Source organism: Lithobates pipiens, unplaced genomic scaffold (genome assembly GCF_037356315.1).
Source record: "Lithobates pipiens isolate NorthernLeopardFrog02 unplaced genomic scaffold, aLitPip1_a1.2 Scaffold_19, whole genome shotgun sequence".
NCBI classification, from domain to species: Eukaryota; Metazoa; Chordata; class Amphibia; order Anura; family Ranidae; genus Lithobates; species Lithobates pipiens.
In genome coordinates this window covers 370,722,684-370,745,521 of record NW_027507764.1, presented here as the reverse complement: position 1 = coordinate 370,745,521, position 22,838 = coordinate 370,722,684, and the positions used below count along the sequence as shown (strand labels likewise).

General features: G+C 43.7%; 1 protein-coding gene across 5 annotated transcripts in view; it reads left to right on the top strand.

Annotated features, from left to right (window-relative positions):
- The window catches only part of DCDC2 (doublecortin domain containing 2), a 298,898-nt gene that overhangs the window by 251,620 nt on the left and 24,440 nt on the right, over positions 1-22,838 (top strand). For all 5 annotated transcript variants that reach the window (XM_077492274.1, XM_077492275.1, XM_077492273.1 and 2 more), the window contains one exon: positions 3,662-3,762. In XM_077492274.1, coding sequence (XP_077348400.1) covers positions 3,662-3,762 — 101 coding nt within the window. The remainder of the gene's footprint in view (positions 1-3,661; positions 3,763-22,838) is intronic.

The following is a 22,838-nucleotide window of genomic DNA, read 5'->3' as shown; positions in this document are numbered from 1 at the left end:
TTTATACAGGCATACCCCACTTTTAAGTACACAATGGGTTTTATTTACTAAAGCTGGAAAGTCAAAATCAGGCTCACTTCTGCATAAAAACCAACAAGCTTCCAGGTTTTATTACAAAAGATTAATTGAACAAGCTGGGGTTAGAAGCTCATTGATTTCTATGTAGAAGTGAGCCTGATTTTGCAGTTTCCAGATTTAGTAAATAAACCCCATTGTGTACTTAAAAGTGGGGTATGCCTGTACTGCCTTAGTGAATATGTCTAGACATATTGTAAGATCTTTGTTATTAGATCACTGCTGCCTGAGGGCAGTGCACCCCAGTGACTGCATATCTTAGCAATTACCCAGTTACAACAGAAGTGAGGTATATGTAGAGTCACCTTCAGACAAAAGTGCTTAATAATGAACCAGAGTAATCATAAGGTAGCGTTAACACAACTAGTCTACCTTAGTATCCTGCAAGAAGCAGCTTGTAGGGGGGTGGTAGTCATGTCCTCCATGCTTTCTTCCTTGTTGGGCGCCAAACAAGGGTTATATAAAAGCTTTACGAGGGGGTTCTTCTGGGCTACGCTAGGCACTTTGGATAAGGTCACTGCCTTACACATGGGGTACCTTTACCTAAACAGACAATTGACCTCTAGTTGACTCTTCCAACATCAAATTACACTACTATGGTACTATTGCATTTAGAAGGGACACACAGAGCCGATGCTCTTTCCACCTATCCAGAGTATAACCGCTACCTCACTCTCAGTAAAAGGTATGGGGTCCCGCCGTACACCTAGTGCTGCATTTCACTTAACTCTTCTGCTTCTGTACATGTGCACAGGCTGGGGAATTCTGAGGCGCAGATTTGCTCCCATTGCTATGGGAAACGGACCTGTTCTGGGAAAGAGTGCCAACAACTCCTTCCTACAAGAAGCTATCCCACCTACCACATATACATGCTTATGGCAGGCTGCTTGAGAAACCTTTGTTACCCTTGGTAACCACTTGTATCTTCTTGCTGTATTAATTCTTGCACTGTTGTCTTCATACCCCAATGTGCTTAGCTGACCTGCACTGTGTACTCTATGTGCTGATTACTTGCATTACACCCCTTAAGTAACTTCTGACCAGGTAAAGGCAATATTTTAAAAACTTTACTTAAATAACATGGCATGACAGGCAAACAAAGGCAACAGTCTTTCCCTAAACCAATCTCTAACTCAGGCTTGTGACTGTCCCAGCGTACCTACACAGGATAGAGTGCATAACTGGCAGTAGTCTGGGATGGTGGTGTCCAGCATTGGCACCTTCAGGGCGGACTGTGGGTCTCAGCAATCTCCCTATGTTGTAGAAGGCTCTCAAAGCCAAGTGTTCACTAGCAGGCACTCCAGTCCTGGCATACTTCAGCAAGCTGGCAGGATGGACTCAGGCAACGGTACCAGAGCCAATAGCAGTGACTGCTATCTCTCTTGGTAACTCTTGCCTGATAGGGCCTGGACTCCTGTCCCTCTTATAATACACAAAACTAGTGGGCCCAACAAAACTCCCCAGGAAAGAACCGGGAAACGCATGCACTAATTAGCACTAATCTCTCCAGCTGGGGCAGCATTCAACTCTACCTGACTGTAAGCTTTTTATAATGTAGATTTGTTCATTGGTAATCAGCAAAGTGTATTTCCACCTCTCTATATGTTCCCATTCACACAGAATACCTAAAAAAAATTAAAAAAAAATATTTCTTAGCTTTCTAGTGATCTCTTTGAAGCATGAACTGCAAGCTATTCTGAACAATTTCAGAGAGACCAACTAGGAACACTCTGAACTTCCCCTCATTAAAGTGATTGTAAACCTCAGTCATGAAATCTGAGCAAAGCACATATATCTGTAGTGTTTAGCTCTAAGTGTCCTTTCTCTCTGATGCTTAATTTCTCTGTTATCAACCTGAGTCACTTCTGAGAAGTTTTCCCGACACATGAGATAAAATTGGTGTTGGGAAGAAGCTAAGCCCGGAGCTTGTGTCACAGCACAGTTCTTTTGCTATGTGAAGGGCGGTGTGTTTCTGTCATCCAATCAGCTGTAACTGCAGCCTCTCCACCCCCTCCTCTGTGCTCCTGACAGATGAAGAAAGATTTTAACATGATCTGCCCTTTTCAAGGGATATAGGGAAACGAGGGATCTAGATAAACAAGTAACCTATGTAGGAGGATTTGTTGAATTTCTCTGTGTATCATATGAGGCTGTTCTCTTCTCTGGGTATATGTGAGGGTTTACAACCAGTGGCAGCTGGTGGTAACATTTTTTTGGGGGGCGGCAAACAGTACACCCACAGTCCCCCCCCCGGTCGGTGCTCCTCCCCCCTGATCCAGTCGGTTGGGTCATCAGAAGCACTGTCACTTACTCCATCTGTGTCAGGCAATGCTTCACTCAGGCAGTGGCTTCTTCTTCCTCTGCTCTCCTCCTTGGCATCACAGGCGGGGGCTTCCCCTTCCCCTGCTCTCCTCCGCAGGCATCACGGGTGGTGGCCTTCCCTTCCCCTGCTTTTCTCAGCAGGCATCACGGTGGCTTCGGCAGTGCGTCTCCTCCCTCCTTCTCGGTGGCCAATTGGAATGCTTCTCCTTTCGTTCAATCAGGAAATGGGGTCTTAGACTCACTTCCTGATTGGCCGGAAGGAGAATCAGTGTAACAATAGTGAATATTCATTTGCTATTGTCACACAACTGGGTGGGATCAGGATGCAGTGCTCTGCACCCCAAGACCACCCTTTTTTGAAGCCTATTAGAACCCCTGATTGGAATCCATCTGTGTGTCGGGTGCCCTGCATGTAGATTAGGGGGGCGGCACCACTGTGCCCTTAATGGATGGGCTACCACTGTTTACAACCACTTTAAGATACAATGCAGGATCCAACCCTCAAGAGATTTAACCCTTTGTTAGGACATACAGTGTGCATGTCTAATTTACAAATGATAATAGGATCTGCCAACACAATACAGACAGGGTTGATTATGGTAAACATAAATCGCCAGGCCTCTCCTAAACATTACCCTGGTGTTCTCCCAATAACGGGAAGCTAGGTAGCTAATTTAGGCAAGTTTTAGGCAAGTCATAATTTCTTTTGTTATTCTATATGAATGGGAACATTTAACAAATATAAAAGGGGTGTTCTCCCAATTTGGCTGTAAAAGTGGAAATACACTTTAAAAGGTTTACAATTCTATAACTGTGGATAGAGAACCTCTTTAGACGCCCCAAATACTCAACGTGTATGCTAATTCTGCTCCAGGTTAAACTAATTAAATCCATATGTCAGCAGAGCTGTTATGTAACCCAGTATCTCTACAGTGACAAATTCATTAAAGCTTTGCCAGTTTTATTTTCATACACACTAAGCGCTGTAGTGAAGACGATGCAGTTCCAGCTCGATGCTCTATAACCTTCCTAAGCAGAAAAGTACAAGGTGTTTATCAGATATTCAAGCAATTCACAGATGATTTGTGAATCCCGTGTGAATACATGATCAGTGTAGTATAGCAGAAACGTATTGTACGCACAACAATTGCCTTTGCTGATTTGTTAGCCCAGGAGCTGCACTGACTTCATTCCACCACTGAGGATCAGACTTGAGCCATCTTTCAGTAAAATTCATTTCTGTGATTTTTTTTTTTTTGTGCAGATGATGGCATTTTCAAAGCTGGTGAAGACAGATCAGAAATGTGGGGGGCATCAGAAGTTCAGGAAGATGAAAACACTAAAGTGGAGGTTCCGGTTGATCAGGTAATTTGCCTTGCAGCTTTTAAGCTATCAAATAGTAATGAGAAAAAGAAAAATAATACAAATTGTTAGCCCGTTCAACACCAGCAGCTGGGACTGGAAGGCTATAAAGGGCTCATTTTAAACCTCATATTCCAGCAGCTAATTAAAGTCGAAACGCAGACGAGTGCTTTTAATTTGAAACATTCAAAGCATTTTCTGGGGATTTTTTTTTTTTTTAAGAGTTATAGATTGGTAAATGTTACTATTTTAAGTGTGCGATTTGCATAATGTTCACTCTGCCCTAGGTAACCTTTTATGAATATAGCCCTTAGAAATGTTGCTGCGGCTTCAAAGCAGGTATCCAGATTCTGCGCGATTACATTTAAGCTGATCTTTATAGCTCTGGTGGTACATGTATTATAGCTCTTTTAAATATCCTCTGAATGTGTAATTAAGTATGCTGCACTAATTGGGCCAGGGAGTGCTTTGAAGTCACTCTTTTTATATTCTCCAGCCAATCACATATGGCACCTGAAAATCGCAAAAAAAAATATATATCCCTAGGGAATTAGTAGTAAACAGCACAAAGTCAAGCCGCCCTTAAAGTAAAACACCGGCTTCATTTAATCCCCCATCCCTCAGTTTAACATATATATTCCAGGTAATTAAGCCAACTGTTTTTTTAGATTCTTACCTGATCCTGTTCTGGAGATATTACTAGCAACATTTTCCTGGGGACAGATACATTTTTCAAAATGGGAGCCGGATGAGAGGATGAGGTCAAAGCAGAAGGTGTCAGTAGGTGTCACAAGGCAGCCATGTCTCTCGTTCACCATCTGATGACTAAGCCCTTGTCCACACGGTCGGACATTCCGACGGAAAATGTCAGATCGGACCGTGTTGTCGGATAATCCGACTGTGTGTGGGCTCCATCGGACTCCATCCGACTGTTTCCGTCGGAATATCCGACGGACAAAGTTTTAGAGCTGGGCTATAAAACTTTCCAACAACATGATCCGATCGGACTTTGTACGATTGTGTGTAGAGAATTCCGATCGGACAAAGTGCCACGCATGCTCAGATCAAATTCCTAGACCAAAGCTATTGGCTACTAGCCTGAACGTAGTCCCATCGTAACGAAATAACGTCATCACATTACGTACGATCGGATTTTCCGACAACTCTGTCCGACCGTGTGTATGCAACACAAGTTTCGGACAAAATCCATCAGACAAAATCCAACGGATTTTGTTGTCGGAATGTCCAACCATGTGTACAAGGGCTTACTTGCCTAGCACAGGCAGTGGCAAATAATGTAAAGTTGACCTTTCAGTAACTTTATAAATCTAAATGAATACATTTCTGACATGACACAATAAACAGAAAAAATATCATTCATCAAAAAGCCCTACCTTTTCTCATTAAAGTGTTACTAAACCCACAACAGTAAAATCAGTCTGTATATGCAGTAAAGAATGCTTGCTATACTGTGGAACCTAAGGGGTTAATCCTCCGCATTGTGTAAAAAGGATGCTTGATCCTGTCTCCTCTGATTCTCCCCTTCTTCCACTGTCCCCAATCCATCTCCTGATAAAACAGAGCTTTTATGTACACGGGACATTTTTACAACCTCTCCTGAACGTTTTAACCTGAACATTTTAACTTGTCAGATAGTAACCCATGTTTAAAATGTCAGTTTTGCCGTGTTTAGACGTGTTTGCGTTTAGAAGCGTTTGAAAAAAATTTTTTTTTGTTTATAGTGCAAAAAAAAAAATCGCAGAGGTGATCAAATACCACCAAAAGAAAGCTTTATTTGTGTAAAAAAAGCATGTCAATTTTGTTTGGGAGCCACATCGCACAATTGTTAGTTAAAGCAACGCAGTGCCGAATCACAAAAAAACGCTCTGGTCTTTGGCCAGCCAAATGGTCCGGGGCTAAACAAACCTGTGTTCATGTACACATAAGATAACATCGGATGAGTTCAGGGGCAGCTGAAAAAAGCAGCCAACTGCCTCTGAACTTCCGTTTATTTACCAGCAGCAGTGTACATGAGGCTTTTGGCACTTGGCACATGCTCAGTTTGGTGTGTATTGCTAAAGACCTTTTATTTTTTTGGGAGGGTTATTGTGATTGACACAGGGCCAACCAGCACTGCCAAGACAGAGCTGCGAAAACAAGGTAAAGAGGCACCTCTAAGTGTAGAAGTTTAAAGGGGTTGTAAAGGCTTGTTTTTTTTCACCGTAATGCATCCTATGTATTAAGGTAAGAAAACACCTGGCAATCACTGGCCCCCAGCCCCACCCCCACTCCATTTTACTTACCTGAGCCCCAAATTTCATCTGAGGCTGTTCACTGGGTATATGTGAGGGTTTACATCCACTTTATTACACAACATAGATACTATTACAAACATGCATATAAAATATATATCTCCTAGGAACTTATCATAGCAATCCTATATATTATATTTCTTCCCCAAAGAGGGACATCTTGAGAGGTGAAGTCACCCCTCATCTAAATGCAAATACCCTAACCGGTCTTTCTCTCAAATAGGTCCATGGGTTGCGGCTTCTCTACCTAATCCTTACTCCCCATCCCCCCCCTCACCACACATCCTCTCTCCTTCAGCACCCCAAACCACCCCTTGCAGGACCAATCATAGCTCAGGCTGTGTAGTACACGCCCCACACTATATAAGGCCGCCAGCGCGGCGGCCTTGTGTAGTGTGTTGGCATCTGCAGGAGTTAGTGGGTGTTCTCTGTGTACCTTCAACGCAGTATAAACCTGTATCCACCTATTTAGCGTTATTGCTCTTCTGTAATTGAGCTATCAGCCATCTGCAGGCGTTTCTGGGTGTTGTCTGTGTGACCTGAGTGCAGTATCCACCTTTATCCACCTATATAGCTATATTGCTCTTCTGTAATTGAGCTATCAGCCATCTGCAGGAGTTTCTGGGTGTTGTCTGTGTGACCTGAGTGCAGTATACACCTTTATCCACCTATATAGCTATATTGCTCTTCTGTAATTGAGCTATCAGCCATCTGAAGGAGTTTCTGGGTGTTGTCTGTGTGACCTGAGTGCAGTATACACCTTTATCCACCCATATAGCTATATTGCTCTTCGGTAATTGAGCTATCAGCCATCTGCAGGAGTTTCTGGGTGTTGTCTGTGTGCTCTGAGCGCAGTATACACCTTTATCCATCTATTTTGCTCTTCTCTAATTGAGCCATCTGCCATCTGCAGGAGTTAGTTTGTGTTGTGTGCCTCCAGCACAGCACAGCATACACCGGTATCTACCCTTTAATTCCTGTTGTTCTATAATAAAGGAATCTGCAGGAGTTAATGGGTGTTGTGTGCCTCCAGCACAATATACACTACCCAATTGCTGGTTTTCCCATCTCCCTTCAGGCCATTACCATGTCTGGAAGGCCAACAAGGAGAGGCAGACAGGCGCGAGCCGATAAAAGAGGGCAAGCAGGCTCTGTGTCTAGATACAACAGCGCTGGTCAGGGACGCGGTGCATCGTCATCAGCACGTGGCCATGGGACACGCTTGTCTTTATTTTCGGCAGCTGGACGTATTGAGCCGCATCATGCCGAAGACTTGGTAGAGTGGATGACCAAGCCCTCTTCATCCTCCTCATCCTCTCTCACCCAGGTTTAGGGTACTAGCAAAGCAGCTGCCAACGCATTCTCTTCCCTCGTCTCAATGTCATCATCAGTGACTCCTTTCCTAGACGCACCACCTCCTGAGGAGTCCCCTGAACTCTTTGAGCACAGTGTTGGGTACATGCTCCAGGAGGATGCCCAGTGTTTTGTAGGCTCTGATGATGATACTCAGCTAGAGGAAGGCAGTAGCGTGAGCGCAGAGAGAGGGGATGCTGAAGAAGGACAGCAATCTAGCAGTCATGTTCCACAAGCTGCAGCATACTGCCAGGTTTGCTCCAGCGATGAAGAGGTAGGGGATGATGAGGGCACTGGCTCCACATGGGTGCCTGGTAGGAGAGAAGAGGAGGAGGAGGCACATCTCCAATGAGGCAGGATGCCCTCCGGGGGCCAGCTTAGGGGCAGCACACCGACTGAATCACACCGCAGAGCTCCGCCTGTGCAGGGCGCTGCCCCTGCGCGTTATTCTAAAAGTTCTTTGGTGTGGGCCTTTTTTGAGATGAGTGCATCAGAGCGCACCGCTGCTATTTGCAACATATGTCTCAAGCGTATCTCGCGTGGCCAAAACATCAGCCGCTTGGGCACCACATGCTTGACCAGACATATGTTGACCTGCCATGCAGCTCGTTGGCAAGTGTACCTCAAAGACCCATACCAAAGAACAAAGCGGACCTCTCCTTGCTCCTCATCAGCTGGGATCTCCAACTCCACTAGACCTTCAGTCCTCTCTGAAACCTTCGCTGAGAGGAATGAAGGTGTAGAATTAGGTGTGTCACAAGTGCTTGTGGGCGCTCTGCTAGCAGTACACCCACGTCCGATTGTAGCATGCAAATGTCCCTGCCCCAGCTGCTGGACTGTAGAAAAAAGTTCACTCCCAGCCATCCACATGCCCAGCAGTTGAATGCTAGCTTGGCTAAATTTCTAGCACTTCAACTGCTACCTTTTCAGTTGATAGACTCGGCCCCCTTCCGTGAGTTTGTGCAATGTGCGGTTCCTCCGTGGCAGGTCCCCAAACGCCACTTTTTCTCACGGAAGGCGATTCCGGCTCTCTACCGGAATGTGGAAGGCAATGTCCTTGCCTCGCTGGACAGGGCGGTCTGCAGTAAGGTGCATATTACCGCTGACTCATGGTCCAGCAGGCATGGACAGGGACGTTACCTGTCTTTCACGGCCCATTGGGTCACTCTTCTGGCAGCTGGGAAGGATGCAGGACAAGGTGCAGTAGTGTTGGAGGTTGTTCCGCCACCATGCCTCCAAAATGCTACTGCTGGTTGTGACACACCTCTCTCCTCCACCCCCTTCTCTTCTTCTTCCTCCATGGCCTCTTCCAGTGCTTTGCCCTCGGAACCAGCGGTGCTCCGTAGGCGTTCAAGGGGCTACTCAAGTACGCAGGCAAAATGATGCCATGCTGTGCTTGCACTGGTTTGTTTGGGGGACAGGAGCCACACTGGGGAAGATATTTTGTCAGCTCTGCAGGGGCAGGCCGAGAGGTGGTTGACACCACGCCAGCTTAAGCCAGGATTGGTGGTTTGCAACAATGGCACCAACCTCCTCTCCGCCCTCCGACAGGGACAACTGACCAATGTGCCCTGTGTGGCTCACGTCTTTAACCAGGTGGTGCAGCGGTTCTTGGGCAGGTACCCGGGCTTACAGGATGTCCTAATGCAGGCCAGGAAAATCTGTGTGCATTTCTGCCGATCATTTAATGTCTGTGCTCGTCTGGCTGAGCTCCAAAAGGAGTTGAACCTGCCCAAGAACCGCCTTATATGTGACATGCCCACCAGGTGGAACTCAACGTTGGCCATGCTGCAGCGGCTGCACATGCAGCAGAGGGCCATCAATGAGTACCTGTGCGACTACGGCACCAGGACAGGGTCAGGGGAGCTCGTTTTTTTCTCACCACGCCAGTGGGGCATGATCAGGGATGCATGCACTGTCCTGTCACCATTTGAGGAGGCCACAAGGATGGTGAGCAGTGACAGTGCATGCATCAGTGACACTGTACCTCTCGTCCACCTGTTGGAGCATACGCTGCGTGGAATAATGGACAGGGCACTTTAGGCAGAACAGAGGCAGGAAGAGGAGGACTTTCTTGCCTCTCAATGCCCCCTTTATGCAGACAGTGTTCCTGCTGTCCCACCCATCACACAGGAAGAGGACGAGGAGGAGGAGGAGGAGGATGATTGTGTCAGCATGGAGGTGGAGGCTGGCACTCAGCATCAGCAGCAGTCTTGTAGGGATGATTTACAGTCCCAAGAAAACCGTGGACTTGTACGCCTGTTCACCGACTCGGTTGATCGACTGACCTTCATAAAGATGAATCAGTCTTGGATCACCCACAGCTACCAAGCACCTGAAGCTGATGTAACCGAATAATTTTTTTTGAAATATCACATCCCTTCAAGACTGCCTATGCTGATGCTGAGTGACTGTCCTGTTATGTTGACTGTATATCCTCTTCCTCCTCTGCTGATATCTTGTAAGAACATTTTTGGTTCTGGGTGATCCCACCAGCCCAATTTTTCAGCCCCTGTTTAACAGGGGCGTGTAATTACAATTTTTGATGCAATGCTTTGAAGCAGGGCTCATTCCCGCACTACAACTAGAGTATATGGGAGAGGTTGCAGTGCCTAGGGCCCAATTGTTTAGCCCCTGTTTAACAGGGGCATGTAATTAAAATTTTTGATGCAATGCTTTGCAGCAGGGCTCATTCCTCCACTACAACTAGAGTATATGGACACGGTTGCAGTGTCTAAGGCCCAATTTTTCAGCCCCTGTTTAACAGGGGCATGTAATTACAATTTTTGATGCAATGCTTTGCAGCAGGGCTCATTCCTGCACTACAACGAGAGTATATGGGAGAGGTTGCAGTGTATAGGCCCAATTTTTCAGCCCCTGTTTAACAGGGGCATGTAATACAATTTTTGATTAAATGCTTTGCAGCAGGGCTCATTCCTGCACTAGAACTAGAGTATATGGGAGAGGTTGCAGTGCCTAAGGCCCAATTTTTCAGCCCCTGTTTAACAGGGGCATTTAATACAATTTTTTATGCAATGCTTTGCAGCAGGGCTCATTCCTGCACTACAACTAGAGTATATGGGAGAGGTTGCAGTATATAGGCCCAATTTTTCAGCCCCTGTTTAACAGGGGCATTTAATACAATTTTTGATGCAATGCTTTGCAGCAGAGCTCATTCCTGCACTGTGACTAGAGTATCTGGGAGAGGTTGTAGTGTCGTGGCACCAGCAAGCAGTGCCTAAGGCCCAATTTTTCAGCCCCTGTTTAACAGGGGCATGTAACTACAATTCTTGATATAATATTCCACAGCAGGGCACGTTCCTGTGCCCACCGAGAGTAACTGTGAGGACTTATAGTGTTGTGGCACCAGCACCACCACCACAACCACCAAAGGCCCAATTTTTCTACCACTATTCAACAATGGCATGTAATTACAATTCTTAATATAATCGTTCACAGCAGGGCGCTCCAGCGCCCACCAAGAGTCACTTTGAGGGCTTACAATGTTGTGGCAACACCAACACCTTGTTCCACCATTTCTGCAGAGCATATAGGGCAGGCCCCTTCTTTCAAACATCCAACTTACAAATGTCTCCTACTTGCAAACGGAAGGAGACAACAGGAAGTGATAAAAAAGACGTACGGCAAAAAAAATTATACAGGGGTGATATGTTTAGGGTTCCCTATGTTAGGGGGTTCCCTATGTTTTCCAAAAAGCTTAACATTTATTTTTTGACTGGAGCTACACTTTAAATATGTACCAGTTCAAAATTACAAACGGATTCTACTTAAAGTGGAGGGCCACCCTGAAAAACAAAAACATTTTAAAAATTAGAAAAAAATCTAAAAAAAAAAAAATGAAAAAATTTTTTTTTTTTACTTACCAGAAATGCCTGTTGCTAGGCACTTTATCCTAATCTTCCTCTTCCTCCTCCGCGGAGATCTTCTGTCTTCTGTCTTCGTCGCGGCGTCTTCTGGGTAATGAGTCGCGCTGTGTTCTGGGAACTGTGTGTTCCAGAACACAGCGCGTCCCATTCGGAAAGCGCTGCGGGACTCGCGCATGCGCAGTAGCTGCGGGACTCGCGCATGCGCAGTAGGAAACGGGCAGTGAAGCCATAAGGCTCCACTGCCTGTTTCCCTTACAGGGAATGGCGGCGCCGGGACCCGAGAGCCGAGGGACGGGTCGGCCTCGGGCGGCCGACATCGCGGGCGCTCTGGACAGGTGAGTGTGTTTATTAAGTCAGCAACTGCAGTGTTTGCAGCTGCTGACTTTTTTTTCTTTTTTTATTTTAACCGGCCCTCCTCTTTAACACAACAAACCTGGACAGTCCCTGTCTTGTTTGCACCGCCTCTTTACTGCTGTTCTGATTATATAGGGCCTGGGGGCCCCACGTCTTTCCTTTTTTTAATATGGGTATGGGGTTCCCCTTAATATCCGTACAAGACCCAAAGGGGCTGGTAATGGGCAGGGGGGGCTACTCATGCCATTTTTCTCAATGGTTTTCATCCATATTGCCGGAACCAGATATTACATTAAAACCGCAAGCAGTTTTAAATTACTTTTTTTCCATGAAATGTCATTTTGTGCAGGGACTGTTCAAAACACGGGAAACATGTGGCACTTCACAGGCATACTATAGACACCCCTCAGGCACGATATTTAAAGGAATATTTCACTTTTTTTTCCACTTTAATCATCATTAAAATCAGTGTTCCCGTAAAACCGGCCGTTTTAAAATCATTTTAGGCATTGACCCACCTTTTTTGGACAATATCTTGCATATTAGCCATTAAAATTAGCACTTTTTATTTTGAACGTTCGAGTCCCATAGACTTCAATGTCTATTTCGGTCCGTTCGAAAGTTCTGGTGCAAACCGAACCGGGGGGTGTTCGGCTCATCCCTGCCTACATATCTTATGTAAACCAATGACAGTTTAAAGTGGAGTTCCACCCAAAAGTGGAACTTCCGCTCATTTGTCTCCTCTCCCCCTCCGGTGCCACAATTGGCACCTTTTGGTTGGGAGGGGGGCAGGATACCTGTAACATCACCGCGGGGCTCCCTCCTCTTCTCCCTGTCGCCGGGCCAGTAGGAGAGAGGAGCCGGGCCTCGCACATGCACAGTAGGGTTCCCGGTGTCAAGCTGTAAAGCTACACTGCTGGGTACCCTTACCCACAATGGCGGCAGCAGCACCCGACAGCTGATGGAAACATCAGCTGTGGTGCCGACATCGCTGGACTCCAGGACAGGTAAGTGCCCTATTATTAAAAGCCAGCAGCTGCAGTAATTTTTTTTTTTTTTTTTTTTTTTTAACACCGCTTTTAAACTCAAACCAACTACTCCAGGCTCCAAAACATTTTAAATAGGAGTCATTTTTTAAATGTTTTAACTCTTCCGTTAATCTGGTTCTATCTATTTCCAATATATTCTGACATAATAGGCTTTTTTTGCTGTGGTGTATCATTTTTGTAATTTTTTTCTAAAATTAATAGATAGATAGATAGAATAAATTTAAATACAACCACTTCAATAAATACCTATGTTAGTTACTTGTACATGACTAAGTCTGCATGTATTTAACATGAAAAATACATCTGCTGTGTGATCCATTTTAAGGGCTGGTTTAAACCACAATTTCTGCATACCAGATGCATTTCTTCATGTGCATTTTTTATGCGCTTTTGACGCATTTAAGTGTGATTTTGATACGCTTTTGAAGCCTTCTGGAGAATTTTTTCCTCTCTTTTTTCTCTTCATTTCAATTGAGGACATGTATTTTCTAGTAGATTTTTGATGCATTTTGCCGCATTGCATAAAAACAAATTGCAACATGTTCTGCTTTCGTTGACTACACTGGAACGCATTGCATTGGTGTGAATAGGGGCCATTGGAATCCATGTTAAGCACTGTCCATGCGTTTTGATGCAGAATAAAAACGGCCTGCACTGCATCTGATATGAACCAGCCCTAAGGCAATCATTTTAGCAGATAGATTGTGAGATTCTGATGCAGCTACAACAGGATGTTTCTAATGAACTGCACTAAAGCTTAGAGGTGTAAATATATCTTTAAAGAGGAACTCCACCCCCCCCCCCCCCCCCCCATGTACATTTTTTTTCTTTTAAATCTCCTTTTTTAACAGGTTTTCTTCAATAAAGTTCTTAAACTTTGGGATGTGGCTGTTAGAAACTGCTGACAGATATACAAACATAAGAATATGTACAGCTGGAGTAAATGTGCTGTTTTGACACAATTTGGTGGAGCATGTAGTTCATCAAAGGTTCACAAGAAGCTCCTTTCATATGGACATCGTTAATTAATTTTTAGTTATCCTGTGCAAACGTGACTTGAATGTTCAGCTTCATATGGACATCGCTAATTAATTATTAGATGTCGTGTGCAAATGTGATGGGTGAAAGTCACGACTTATCATAATTATAGTGTTGTTTATCTGCTTGGCTTTCATGGAGGTCTACCCTAGGCATTCAAAAGGGTTAAAGGATAATGTAAAGATGGTCATGTCTTTGGATTAGCTGCATAGCAGCAGATACCCATTCCATTCTCCGTTGTAATTAGCTCATTAACTTACATTACATTCAGACTGTTTCTGTACAATAAATGCACTCTGAGATGATTTCCGAGTAAGCAAATTAGTACAGGGTCACACAGTTCAGAGAGGGACAGCCAGACATTAAAGTGAATACCAATAACACATGCAGGACCAAAGAAAAGCCTGTGTTTGAAGCTGACCATCATCGCCCTCTGATTATAAGCAATTATTTAATTTTTTTGTTTCATCAATAACTAACTTTACTGTCAGGAGACACCAGGGATTTTACATAGATTTTAGCTAAAATTGGCTAAGTACTATTATGTTATTAACATGTTTAAATTTTGCTAAAAACTGAACTATGTGGTTAGCAATATATGACATATGACACATACGTGTCATAACAAATAAAATAACTAATAAAAAATATAGCTGCTATTCGATAAATTAATCAGACATAGAAAATTATACAAAACACAAACAAAGAGGGCGCAAACTCCTTGTGCATTATCTTTAGCACCTAATTAAAGGGTATATGCCACAGTTCTGAGGAAGGGGGCCAGATCCCCGAAAACCATAAGCTGACAGTATCATCATACACCTAGTCCAGATGGATGGTGAATTTCATTATCTTACCCTTAGCGCATTTAACGTGTTCATTGCCCACCTGCCTTGTGGGTGTTGGAGACTTATGATCTATAGGTGCCTCTACCATTTCTGAACGCTGCAATATCAAGTCTGCATTTCTTTCTCATAGAAAATTATACATTTGTATAATACTGATATAATTTACTTACTTACTGTACCGTAAAACCAAAGTAATGAAAGTCTCTTAATCATTGTATATGCAACAAACACGTATTTCTTTTGATTTCTATAAACACCATGTGCCTTGTGGACAGTGGCTCACAATATGAATAGACCCCAAAGCCAAGTAAAGTCAACCACTGCTTTTATATAGGTGGTGATATCAAACAGATGGAATCTTATTAGTCCTTCGACTATACGGATCACAAACGGTCTCCCACTCAGGATGTTCTACAAAGAGTATTGTTTCAAAATTCCATAAAACATAAGTAACCACTCACCAAATGCATAACAGCACTATGGGTATTCACAAGGCAATTTCTCATTAAGCTGTTGTTCTGTGGTGGAAATGTGATATGTTTTTACATTTATTACAAAAGATACAAAATTGGAGATTTTCAGTTTTTTGTATCTGTTTTTGTAGCAATACTACTTGTAGAACATCTTGAGTGGCAATCATAAGATTGTGGTTCACATCTTTAAGCGAAATAAAAGTATCAATCTGTTGAATATCACCTCCTATATAAAAGTGATGTTTGACCTTCCTTGGTTGTAAAGGGTCAATTTATATGGTGGGATAATGATCAGGTTTGGGTGGCAGCACGTAGCGTTTATGAAATATGCATATTGCTAAGTGCGAATATGGTCTTAACCCATGTTTTAGCTACTTCCTTCTGTGTTCTACTGCATGATGAGAAAAACCATGTGTGCATAAAGCCTAGCAAATGTTATTATTGAAACTGAGACGTGGCCTGGTGGCACAAGCTTCCAATATTGATAATTTATCTCCTTATGGCTCCTTATGAATTTCAGTAATTATCATTGAAAATTATGAATAAAGAAGTAACAATTATTTGATGTGCAGATACATAGCAGATTTTGTTTCACAAGGCAAGGTTCAATTTTTCTTCTTGTTTAGCACCCTGCAAAGAAGGGGGGGGGGAGGGGTGGATCATTGGGAGATGACACACAGATGAAAAATCATATCCCTTGTTTCCTGATGTCTTGATAACACTCTTGACTGCAAATCGAGGGTGGGTCAGAGCAGATCACAAGGTTAGCTAGAAAACACTTTGGTCATACATCTACAAATTATTATTTTTTCTGTGCCCCTGGCAGGTGATGTGGGCTTACCCAAGGTATGCAATCTAAATGGCAGCTGCTCTTCCCCAGAACTCCTGATGGTGGAGATGAGCTGGAATCCCCAGTGGTTGGGGGTTACTTTGCTGCAAGCTGACACCTGGGTATCAAAGAGGCTACAATGTGGAGACTGTATAAAGGGCTGTAGGCAAGGAAGCATTAGGTCTGGACAAGAGTCCAGGCAGGCAGCAAGCAAATGCATATTCTGGTCTGAGCAGAAATCTAGGCAGACAGCAAGCAAGGGAATAGTCAGGTCAATCTGGGTTGTCAACAAACAGCCAGACAAGTATTATAGCTGCTAAGCATTCAGATAGCTGGCAATAAGACACAGCACCAGCCACTTCAAAGTCTGGGCCTTATATACACTTCTGGTCAGAGGACATGCTCAGCGTCATTACTGGGAACTCTGGAATTCCTGGCAGGGATTCTATGATTACCATTGAAAGTCTTAGCAGGGATTCTGTAAGTACCATTGGAAGTCCTGGCAGGAATTCTGTGAGTACCATTGGAAGTACTGGCAAGGATTCTTCAATTACCATTGGAAGTCCTATCAGGGATTTTGTGAGTACCACTGGAAATCCTGGAAGGGATTCTGTATTGACAAGGGATTCTGGAGTACGAGTCCTGGAAGTCTTGGAAGGGATCCTTGAGGAATTCTGTAACATTAGTCCTAATCATGACTAATGTCTGTTGGTGAGGAGAATGACACCATTCCTGTCAGGGGGCCCATTGGCACTAATTGATACTTTTCTATTTTGTCCTTTTTTGGTGATTTAGGTGTCACCCAAACCATCAATAGCTTACAATAGGCACAGTCAGCATTTTCAGTGGACAAACTGATCAGACATGGTAGAAGACCTTTGGCTAACCCCTTTTGTTTAGCCACTTCCTAGTTTGTATGTAGCTTCCGCTCTCTCCTCCATTGCCCTAATCATATGTGCTTGTGCAACTAGACCAGTTCTGCTTAAACAAGTAACTGGCCCAGGAGACGACATGAGATGGTTGAATCATGCACGCATGTTTGACTATTCAGATCGATTCCAATTCAAATAATCAGATATTCTTCTCACTGTATGTATTTATACTCCCATTTTGATGGTTACACCTGCTGTATGAGCTCCTGCACTGAATGTAAATTAAATTTGCACAGCAAAGATGAAAATTATTTGTATATGGAAAGCAATACTATAGTACTGAATTTTTTAGATACTGCAGCTAGAAAAACAACATTCATAGCTGTTCATATAACCTATACTCATAAATACACTTCATCTTCTGTGCAAACGAAAAGATGATCCAAATACAAATTTGCCATATGATGAGTTCCCATCTTTATATTGCATTCATTCTTTTTTATTTTTCATTATAAATGATAAGTCTCACATAGCAATATCTTCATTTTAGATACATATTTTAGAATGTTGTGCTTCTTTTAACCACTTTCAGACCGGACCAATTTGCTGGTCAAAGACCAGACCACTTTTTGCGATTCGGCACTGCGTCGCTTTAACTGACAATTGCGCGGCCGTGCGACGTGGCTCCCAAACAAAATTGACGTCCTTTTTTTCCCACAAATAGAGCTTTCTTTTGGTGGTATTTGATCACCTCTGCGGTTTTTATTTTTTGCGCTATAAACAAAAATAGAGCGACAATTTTGAAAAAAACGCATTATTTTTTACTTTTTGTTATAATAAATATCCCCCAAAAATATATAAAAAAACATTCTTTTCCCTCAATTTAGGCCGATACGTATTCTTCTACATATTTTTGGTAAAAAAATCGCAATAAGCGATTATTGATTGGTTTGCGCAAAAGTTATAGCGTTTACAAAATAGGGATAGTTTTATAGCATTTTTATTAATAATTTTTTATTATTTTTTTTTTTACTAGTAATGGCGGCGATCTGCGATTTTTATTGTGACTGCGACATTGTCGGGGACCCATCGGACATTTTTGACACATTTTTGGGACCATTGTCATTTATACAGTAATCACTGCTATATAAATGCAGTGATTCCTGTGTAAATGACACTGGCAGTGAAAGGGTTAACCTGTGGGTGGCAGTGTAGGGGTTAAGTGTTCCTAGGGGTGTGTTACTAACTGTGGGGGGGTTGGGCTTTCATTTAGTGTACACTGATCTCTGCTCCAATCACATGGAGCAGAGATCAGCGTCACTAGTTGCTAGGCAGAATGAGAAAATTTTGTTTATACAGCATTTCCTCCATTCCGCCGCTCCGTGAGACGATCGCGGGGATGCCCGCGGCGATCGAGTCCGCGGGTCCCGCGACCGGACTCACGGAGGTCCCGACCAGCGCGGGAGCGCGCCGCCGGCGGCGCGCTCCCGATGGCACGGCGGCAACGAATATTGGACGTACATGTACGCCAATATGCCTGCCCGTGCCATGCTGTCGACGTACATCGTCGTGCGCTGGTCGGGAAGTGGTTAACTACGTTCTTCTTCCCAGGGCTCTTTTTCACTCTTACAGCAGTGGGAGAAACACAAATTGTTGGCAACCTATGTGTTCCGTGAAATGATAAAATGAGTGTGTTCTGTGGCTCAAAGCTTTGTGGCATTCTCTGTAGCATTGTGCTTATGCATGTTTTAGTGTTATAGGTTTAGTAAGGGGTAAAAACAACATAAACGCAATACCTGCTTCATTTTAGCCCAGAGTATTTATTTGTTAATTAGGAGGTTGGTTGTAAACTAAATAACACATTATCTAGAACATGAACGAGGATTAAAATCTGCAAAAATCTCCCTAGACTGTAGAAATTGCTGAGATGCTGCTGTTGTTCATCAGATTATGAGTTTTTTGTTTTCTTTTGCTGAGCATACTACAGAATACAAAACAATCTCCTGCTAATGTTTACTTTCTTTTGTTATGTTTTTTTTGTTTTTCTCCCTTATAGGTAGATCATTTTCCATGTCTTCTGCTCCTTCGATCACTCAGGCTCCATTTATGCTTAAGATTAGCGTTCTCATGCTACACTTGTTATTATTGCACTGTATCTTGCTTTTTTGTTTCCCTGCTGTCGATATGAGGGCACCCCTGTTTTTTTGGCGCCAGTTGGATGAGTATTCCTTGAGAGTTTCCCTCTCTCCCCCTGCCACCACATTTGATCTCTTACCTATAGTTATTTCTCACGTTCCATGGCAATAACATGTGTCTCCCATAATGTTAAGGGTTTTAATTCACCCTCCAAACGGCGTAAAGCCTTCTCCTTTTATAAAAGTCTTGGAGCTAAAATCCTTCTACTCCAGGAAACCCATTTCTCCCACTCCTCCCACCCTAAATTTTTCCATAAAGATTTTCCCCAGGCCTTTTACTCGCTCCACTCGTCCAAGACCAGGGGTGCCGCCATACTCCTCCACTCCTCCCTCCCGATGGAGGTTAAGCATGTATTTAGAGACCCCGACAGTCGTTATGTTATTGTTCAGGGCATTGTCCACAACAGAGAACTTACTATCGCCAGTGTTTATGCACCCAACGAGGGCTCAGCCACTTTCTTTGGGTCATTTTTTGAGAAAATAGCACAATACCATTCCTCTCACCTGCTCCTGGGTGGCGATTTTAATGCAGTAGCCAACGCCACTCTAGACCGTTCATCGACATCAACCACTTCAAGAGCTTTCCCGAAGTCGCTCTCTAGAGGTCTACGGGACCTGCAGCTTACTGACACCTGGAGAGCCCACAACATAGGCTGCAGGGAGTACACTTTTTTCTCCCACCCGCATAATAGTTATGCGAGGTTGGACTACATATACTCCACTCCAATTATACTAGCTAATTCTTTAGAAGCTTCCATTCATCCCTGTGTTTGGTCGGACCATCAGGCTATTTCCTTCACCACGGGTTTTATTAGACTCGCCCCTACGCCCCATTCCTGGAGATTGAACGAATCTATTCTCTCGGATGCAGGTGTGGAAGCCCAGGTAGCTCAGTCTCTGGAGGAGTATTTTGCTTTGAATGCTCGCCCAGATTTACAGCCCTCGACTCTCTGGATGGCGCATAAAGCCGTCATTAGAGGGAGACTTATCAGTATTTCCGCGGCCCGTAACAAATCCAACAGACTTAGGATAGTGGAATTAACCAGAGAGTTAGATCACTTATACAAAGACTCATCCTCATTGCACTTGGACTCGACCAGGCGTGCCATAGACCAGAAGCGCCTGGAACTTGACTCCTTGTTGTCATCTAAGGTTGAGAAGACGCTTCGCTGGGCCAAGGCCCGCAGTTTGTTATTCAACAACTCTGCATCGACCTCCTTTGCTAGGAAGTTGTCTAACACACTTAGCCCGCCTCATGTCTACAGGCTGTCTAATAGTGAAGGTTTTGTATCGTCACATCCTAGGGAGGTCCTCAGGATCTTTGAGCAATTCTATTCGAAACTCCTTGAATCCCCCCACACTTTTCCTTCCCCCGTTGACCTGTCCTGGTTACATGACATCCCGCTTCCGACACTCTCCCCCTCACAAATGGAGGCACTGAATGCCCCCATCACGGTTCCTGAGATCTTAGGGGTTCTCAAGTCACTAAAATTGGGTTCTGCCCCTGGTCCGGATGGCTTTTCAGCTCTCTATTACAAGAAATTTTCCATGATTTTAGCCCCTAGAATGATGCAGCTCTTCAACTCCATTTTGTTAGGCGATAGCTTCCCGGAGGAAATGCTGTTAGCTAACATGTCACTGATCCCTAAACCCAATAAAAATCACAATTTACCTCAAAATTTTCGGCCAATCTCGGTTATAAACAACGATATTAAAATATTTAGTAGAATCTTAGCCGACAGACTGGCAAAATTTATCCCTACCCTTATTTCCCCCTTTCAATCTGGTTTCATCCCACATCGCTTTATCACAGATAATATCCGCCTAGCCACCAACGTTATTCAAGATGCCAACCTGTTCTCCCGTAGGCTCCTCCTGCTGAGTTTAGACATACAAAAGGCGTTCGATAGTGTTACATGGAACTATTTAGACACACTTTTGCCACTCATGGGCTTTCGGGGCAGCTTTCTGACGGGTTTCCAAGCCCTTTACAACAATCCTAGGACTCGCATTAAGTTACCTGGCTGTAGCTCAGATTTCTTCCCCATAGGCAAGGGCACTAGACAGGGGTGCCCCCTTTCCCCCTTAATTTTTGCTTTAGCCCTAGAACCCCTGGCTATTGCCCTCCTAAGACATCCTGATATTACTGGTTACACTAAGGGAAACGAAATGTACAAATTTTGCATGTATGCTGATGATGTTTTGATGTTTATTACTAACCCTCATGTCTCTCTCCCCAATCTTTTCATGACACTGTCTCACTTTGCGAAAGTCTCTGGCCTTTCCATTAATATTTCCAAATCTGTAGCCCTCCCCATAGGCTTTACCCCAAATGAATTGGCCCTTATTAAACAAAACTACTCCTTTACTTGGGCTTCCTCCCATATTCCCTACTTAGGTGTGGGACTGCCCGGGAATTTCGAGGACCTCTTTAGGGTCAATTATCCCCCACTGATTAGCAAACTTAAAAACACCCTTAAAAGCTGGCTCTCATTACGTATCCCCTTTATAGGACGAATCACGGCCCTCAAAATGGTTATCCTACCTAGGTTGCTGTATCTATTTCGCTCTCTACCGGTTAAGCTCTCCAAATGTTTTCTCCTTGACCTTCAGTCTCATTTCAACAGATTTATCTGGAACAATAAAGCTCCCAGGTTTGCCAGGGGGGTACTTTACAGATCTATGAAAAATGGGGGTTTGGGGGTACCCCAGATTTGGTTGTACTACCTTTCCTGCAGATTTACTCAACAGGTGAACAAAATGAGCTGCGCTAAAAACAATGAAACTAGAAAATAGTCAAACACCAAAAAACCTAATCAACCTATACCAATAAACGTAAAAACAATATTAAATTGACAGAAAAATGTGATTAGTGAATAGTATACATGAATACTAACGTATCGTCATAAAGTGAATAAAATGTATACTAGACCTAAAATGACATTAATGTGAATATTACAAAGAAAACCCCCACAATAATTAATGTAGATTGACACAAAAAAAGGGTTATAATGTGTGCTAGATTTAAACGAATAGTATTAACTAAAATAATATTCAAAAAACCATAAAAAGTTCATATGTGATGAAAAAAATATTTTTATATAGTCCCAAGATTAATATTGGTTCTTCAAACTTGACATAAAGGTGCAAAAATATCCACAAATGCGTGTATATAAAAACAAAAAAATTTTCAAAACAATCCTCCACCAGTGAGAAGAGGGGCTGCTTACCAGAGCTTTAGATCCCAGTGTTAGTGAGATCAGTAAGGCAACAGCACAGAGGTTTCTGGGTGAACCGTCACAGGCATCCCACCATCTCCATCTCCAATATGAAGCCTCCAATCAAGAAACGAAGGTGTCGTAGATTGCTGACACCACGCTGTCTCTATCTCCAATACGAAGCCTCCAGTCCGGGAACGAAGGTATCGTGGATCATATAAAAAATCAAAGACACTCGCATAGCGTAAAACCACTTGGTTTAATAAAGTAAAGTTTAAAAGATTTACACTCACATGCGTAAAGAAAAAACGATCATATAAAAACGAGCCGGCCGGACTCGTGTGCCGCCCGCACTTCCTGGTTGGGCGTAGAACGCGGAGACGTCAGAACGCCTATCTCCCTACGCGCGTTTCGTCACGAACGGACGTGTTCACGGGATGCGGGACGGCGTTCTGACGCACCGCCTATATACAAATTCTTAAACGGACAGCCTCGGTCTGAGCTCCATGCTGTCCTCTCAATCCACCATGTTGGGTGAGGGAAAGAGGACTGGAATGCCCATATTAACCCCCAGTCCACCATTTTACATAAGAAAAAAAAGGGGTAAAGATTTTTGCCCTACCATTACGCAGAGGCAAACCCATAATAATA